At 41.1% G+C, this 6,282-nt stretch overlaps 1 protein-coding gene across 2 annotated transcripts in view; it reads right to left on the bottom strand.

Moving 5' to 3' along the window:
* Positions 1–6,282, bottom strand: part of pik3r6a (phosphoinositide-3-kinase, regulatory subunit 6a) — a 26,710-nt gene that overhangs the window by 9,148 nt on the left and 11,280 nt on the right. The window contains exon 6 of one of the 2 annotated variants that reach the window (XR_001605158.1): positions 5,003–6,029. Coding sequence is in view for 1 of the 2 variants with exons in the window: in XM_016238144.1 (XP_016093630.1) it covers positions 5,914–6,029 (116 nt within the window). In the remaining variant the exon portion in view is untranslated. Of the gene's footprint in view, positions 1–4,869; positions 6,030–6,282 lie in introns of those variants that run through there. The other variant, XM_016238144.1, reaches the window with a different exon arrangement.

Raw genomic sequence — 6,282 nt, 5'->3', positions numbered from 1 at the left:
TCCAGAAGTCCACCTCGTCCGCAGCCAGTACACTCTGCCTAGCCTCCAACAGCTGTAAACACAATTGTTACATATAATCAGTACTATGTACCACATAGTTACAGTGTATGCAACAGAAAAAATACAACAGAAACTAATGATTCTAATCCCGTCTTACCCTCTTCCTCCTCTGGCGACTCCGGGCTAAGGTCTTAGTAGATGCAGCCACACTGACTAGCTCTGATTGGCTGTACCGGAAATTTCTGTGCAGAGTTTCATAATATATGTCTTGCAGGCCACTATAAACAATTAAAGAGATGTGTTAAAAACAACACCAAAAACAACTATTCAGAAATAATCATAATAGAGGGGAAACATTAAAAAAAATTACTTACCAACAAAGGCACTCTTATCTAGACCTTCATCAGTCAATTGCGGAGCCCGCTCCAGTGTCGGCTCCAGTCCCTGAGCCCGCTTCAGTCCAGAAGCCTGTCAATCCAGAGGATGTAAAGTCTGCTCCAGTTCTCCTTGAACTAGTAGAGTCAACTCTAGTCATTCCAGATTCAGTCAAGTCAAGCCCAGTCACTCCAGAGTCTAAGTCCGCTCCAGTGTCTGCTTCAGGCCCAGAGCAACCTCGTAAGCGGAGGAGGAAGAGGATTGGTGTTTTACAGTCCACTGTTATGCCTGCAGCCCCGGAGGGTGCTCCAGAGTCACCTCCTGAGTCTATTCCTGCAGCCCCAGACGACATTTCAGCTGTCCCTGAGGGCGCTCCTAAATCTGTTCCAGCAGCCCAAAAGGGCATTCCTGTTTCAGCCCTGGAGCCTGTACTAGACTCCGTTCCAGGCCAAGAGGCTGTCTCTGTTAGTCTTGTCACAACCACAGAGGCAATCCCAGAGTCATCTGCACCATCTGTCAAGGCCACAGAGACCATCTCTGAGCAGTCATTTTGTCCTGTGACTAAGGTGACCGTGTCTGATCCTCCTGTTTTGCCCAGAGAAGCAATTCCTGCAAGTCATGTCATGCCCACAGAGCCCGGTCCAGCCAGTCGTACCATGCCCACGGACATCATCCCTGAGCTGCTTGTCCTTCCCGTTATGGCCAGTGAGGCCATCCTCAAGCAACCCGCTGTCACTGGCCAGGCCATGGATGCCAGTTTGAAGCAGGCCACTGTTTCTGTTTCTGACACAGAGGCCATTCCCGAGCGGCCAGATCTCACTGCCACAGGCTCAGAATCCGCTCTAGTCCTCCAGTCTTTAGAATCAGTCTTTGAGTCCACGGCAGTCCCAGACTCGACTTTAGCCACAAGATCCATCCCAGATTCGTCTCCAGTCCCAGACTTGGCTCCACTCCGAGAGTTTACTCTAGAGCTAGTCCCAGTCCAGGAACAGCCAGAGATCATTCCAGAACCAGTCCCAGTCCAGAAGTAGCCAGAGTCCTTCTTAGAGCCAGTTCCAGAGCCAATCCTAGATCCAGAGTCCGTTCCAGAGCCAATCCAAAGCCTGCCAGAATCCTCCACTCACTCGGTCAGTCTTGTCATAGGCAAGGAGGCTGTCCCCTGCCTTGCTCCAAAGTCATCAGAACTACCCACTTTCCCTATCAGTGGAGTCATGGCCTCTGAGTTAACCCCTAAACCCATTCTCAACCAAGAGCCGACTTCCAATGCTAAGGCCATTCCTGCTCCCCAAGCAGTGGAGAGCACCCTGCCCTACCCCACGATTTTTAAGCCATCATTGGTTAAGCCAGTCAATACACTACTTCCATCTCTCCCCCTCTGCCTTCTAAACCAAACACTTGCGGTTCTTCCACGCCACTGGCAGCCTTCCACTCTGCCCTAGCCCTGGCAGCTTTGTCTGTGTTGTCGTTGTTTAATGTTTCTTTGTTTGTCTTGTGTTTGCACACATTGTTTTGTCTTCGTTTATGCTTGCCATGTGTTCCTGTGGTCCCACCTCCTTGTTTCCCTTGGTCACGCCCACTTGTTTAGGCCTTGTCTTGTCCTCGTTTCTGTAATTGGGCTCACCTGTCCCTCGTGCACTTTCCTCCCTTTATATTGTGCTGTTTTTCCTCTTGTGGTTGCTGGTTCGTCTTGTGCCATAGAGACAGTTACTGATTTGCTGCTCTATATTCCAGTCTTACCCTGCTATTGTGTATTCTTGTTGTAGTTTTTGCTCTTGATTATTCTATCTCCTGATTTTGGTTTTGTTCTTCAGTATCTTGCTTTAATTTACTTGTAACATCTTATTTAGTTGTTTAGCCTGAGACTCCCTGCCTGTTGGTTCCCCAAGACGGGCCGCCAACTAAGCCTGGTGCTGAGAACCAAATCTCTGATGCTGCCTGCTTTGAGTCCCTTCACTCTGCTTGCATGCTCTGCTGTTCTCTGCTCTGGGTTTCTCCCCATCTTTCCGCCCCGATTTGACCAACGACTGAGACTGTGCCCCAGACTGTCTACCCCTCAGGGCATTGACCTTTCCCTGCTGGTTGGAGCTGTCCCAAGATTGTCAACCCCTGTGCTGTGAATTCAGGATGCAGAACTATTCTAAAATCTTTTAGAGCTCCTTGGATTCAACTCACTTTCAATTTTCCTTTTATTTGAAAGAATTATAATTTGTAATTTTTAGTAGTCATTATATGCTGTGACTGATATCATGTGCGTTACAAGCTTCTGTTTGAAAAGTGCGTTCATGTGTAGCTATGTGTATATGTGTGTGTGTGCTTGTGTGGTTTCCACAAAGAAATGTAGAAAACACAAAAGATTACAACACTGTAGAACATCACTGAATTAAATTAGCCTATACACTTTACATAGCCTATAAATCACATGTTTTATCAATATACATTTAATAATTAACAATAAAGATTAATAAGGAAAAGAGGCACATTACAAATAGCCTACGTCGTTGAAGCCTGTCCTACTGTAGATAAACAGACCCCCGCTTATTAACTAACAATAATGTACCTCAAAGAAGCACAAATAAAGATATAGGTGCAAACAGAATACAGTGACGTCAACCTTGGTTTTAATAAGCAGTTATTATTTTATGACACAGAACGCGTTGGTGAAACTCATGCATCTAGCAAGAACTTAATACACAAAATAGTCATATTGATTCAAGCATTTAACATTTATGAATGAATTAAATGTCAGTAGCCTAATGAACAATACTGTACAAATTATAGCGATCACGAGGTCGTTCATAGTCTATCCCAAACGCGTACAGTAAAGTGGACATACAGTATAGCCTACAACACCCCATCAGTTATATTCAGGTCAATAGTGCCACCTGTTGGCGCAGTTTTGTAACTTAGAGAACAACTTTTTTTATGTCGAGATCACGAGAAAATTAAGTCGTTATAACGAGAAAACAACTCTCGTTATGTCGATATAACGAGAAAATAAGTCGTTATAACGCGAAAACAACTCTCGTTATGTCGATATAACGAGAAAATAAGTCGTTATAACGAGAAAACAAGAAGGGGGAAAAAAATGCATGGCCGCTTAGAACTTCCGTACATAAAAGTATAATAGCATATAAATAATTCTTGAATAATACTAAAAATACTTATGACAACACACTTTCATGGCAATTAAGTTTTTTTCATTCATATGAATCCATACGATTTTATACAATCTGATTGTGTTATAGGTTATAGGGGTATACCTTCATGCTAAGCCTATTTTTCCCCCTCTAAAATTACATGTTTCTGTAAAAATCGAATTCATACAAATTCCCCATGAGCTCGGGTTGATTTCGGGTGCAATTTATATGAAGAGAAACATGAAGAAATCTCACAATTCATTGTATAATAATAAGCCAATGGCACATTGTATCATTTTCATATGTAAACTATAAAGTACAAGATACAAGCAAATGGAAATTTTCAAGTTCAGCAAACAAAATCAGCTCATTTCATGTTTGAGAAATATACCCTTCAGATTAATGAGCAGATGTGAGCAGTCCACTCAGAAGAGACAGACTGCAGTCAGGTGATTAACATATGAGTGACAGCAACAACCTAAAACTAGCGATAAATACTCATTAAGTTGAGTCAACAGGGGTTTCCACTCACAATAGAGCCGTGAGCCACAGCAGTCTAACATACTAATTAAAAGGCTCCTTAACACAACACCTCATAATGCTTAATACCGTAATTAATCCTGCAACATAAAATGAATAAACTGATAAGCATAATTACATTCAGGGTCAAAGCTGATTAGTTGAATTATTGATACGTTTTAGTGGAGTCCTGCACTTGTGCAAACAAAATCCAAAATGTTTAGTATTATGTTTAGATTCACCTGGCTATAATGGCATGTTGATCTTTTCCATTATCATTGACAGATACGCTCTATAAATGTGTGAATTGTATCCTGATTAATGACACTTTTAGCTACTAAAAAGCCACTAAAAGCGACTGAAGATGAATTGTTCTATGCGCTGGTTGCTATGGAGCCTTGTCTCCACAGAGAAGAGCACTTGACATTGTTGAAAGCACTTCACCAGAGAACATAAACAACATGCTTTGGCACTGTGAGACATGCTGGACTTCAAGCTGTGGAAAGGACAGGCTCCTGGCGTGTGGTTCTATTAGATGACGTTCACCCGAATGAAATGTTCTTCATTTAATTCATTTTTTTTTGTGCAAGCGCCTGCGCTCCTGTTTGCTGAGAAAACTATTATATTGTCAATTATGGAAATTGTTGTAACACAATAAAATAACTAAATTAGCTTAATTGTTCAACCAGTGGTGCAAATGTCTCATTAGCCACTGTACATGGACTAAGCACAACCCAGGCTCATTGGAAAATGCACTGCAGTTTCCAGCAGAAATATAAAGCAGTAAAACACAGACAACTTTCATTCCTTTTCACACAAATGATGATTAAGGGGGAAGATTATTGATTAATAAAGTCTTGTGCAGGGTTCCTTGAACAATACTGTGTAAACTGATGCATTTTGAAGTTTGCATCATATAATCAGCTCCATATATGGCTTTTCTGGCATAGTAAACTTGCTCATTAGTTCACTTGGTACAGCATTGTATTTGCAATGTGGAGCGCTCGGATACGAGTCCTGTGAAACACAATCACAATAAATGAGTTCAAGGACTTATAGAAGCAAGATTAAATGGCATTGTTCCTTCGGTGAGTGTTTTTATCTCATGTTTACTTTTTGTTAACACTTTCGGTTAAATTTAGGGTAGGGATTAGTATAGGTGGTACGTTATTTGCATATATGATAGAGCATTTTAATGCCACTCACCGACATTTAATTTCCAAACTGCCACCATATGTATATAAACCAACATAATAAGACTGCACCAGATTCATGTTAATCTCTTTTGGATAAAACTGAACATCCAGTTAGCGCCACTCACTGGAACATTTGACTTTCAATGTGTTGTGAAAAAATGCAAGAAGCAACATAATGTTATTTCGCATAAATGTTGCCACAGGCACATATTTCCAATGAGCCTGGCTTGGCTAAGAAACAGCAGTCTAAATGGAACCTCTACTGAAACTTGAGCATTTATGGATGATGAAGTCACAGGTACTGCAGTGCTGTAGCAATGTCTCATGAGGGACAAGATAAGGGTAGGGAATGACAGCAAGTCAGCTGAGCTGCTGACAGCAGGACCCTTGAGAGGGCACAAAATGTTCTCTGTAATACAAAGAAACAGGATTTTTCAAAGAAAAATGAGAGTTAGGTAGAAAGCGAGCAAATGGGTGCGGACAAATATGAAAGAATGTGAAACAATATAAGAATGTTCTTAAACTGCTATTCCTAAACAGACAACTTCATAGCTTTGTCTTTCAGAAACCTTTAGCTTTGGTTCACATCATATTCTTTGAGTCTCCTGGTGTCATTAAAAGGTCATCCTCATCCAAGGCTCCAGAATTGCATTGTGTTCCTGCTGTCACTGTTGAAAGTGTATCTTTTACATTATAGAGCAGGTGAATCCACAGCACTCTTTCAGCAAAGTGAGGCCTGTCTTGGTTACAAAGGGAGTAGTCTGCTGGGCTCTGGGTGGCCTTCTCCCACTGCGGGCAGCACCTACATACACGAGTTTCATAGACAAAGAGTTGTTTTATACACAAAGATGCAATGACTAGAAGTAAACCATTTTAACTGAGTTTAACAAGGTAACAAGAACATTTTCCCACCACAGATCTATCTAATACTTAAAAACATTCTCTATTAGTTTATTAAGCAGGAGTTTTTAAGAATTTAATATTTAATATTATATATATATATATATATATATATATATATATATATATATATATATATATAATATTGTTTTTAA

The sequence above is a fragment of the Sinocyclocheilus grahami genome, unplaced genomic scaffold (assembly GCF_001515645.1).
Source record: "Sinocyclocheilus grahami isolate Dianchi unplaced genomic scaffold, SAMN03320097.WGS_v1.1 scaffold533.1, whole genome shotgun sequence".
Taxonomy (NCBI): domain Eukaryota; kingdom Metazoa; phylum Chordata; class Actinopteri; order Cypriniformes; family Cyprinidae; genus Sinocyclocheilus; species Sinocyclocheilus grahami.
Note: the sequence above shows the minus strand (reverse complement) of the source record. Positions and strands in the feature narration are given on the sequence as shown.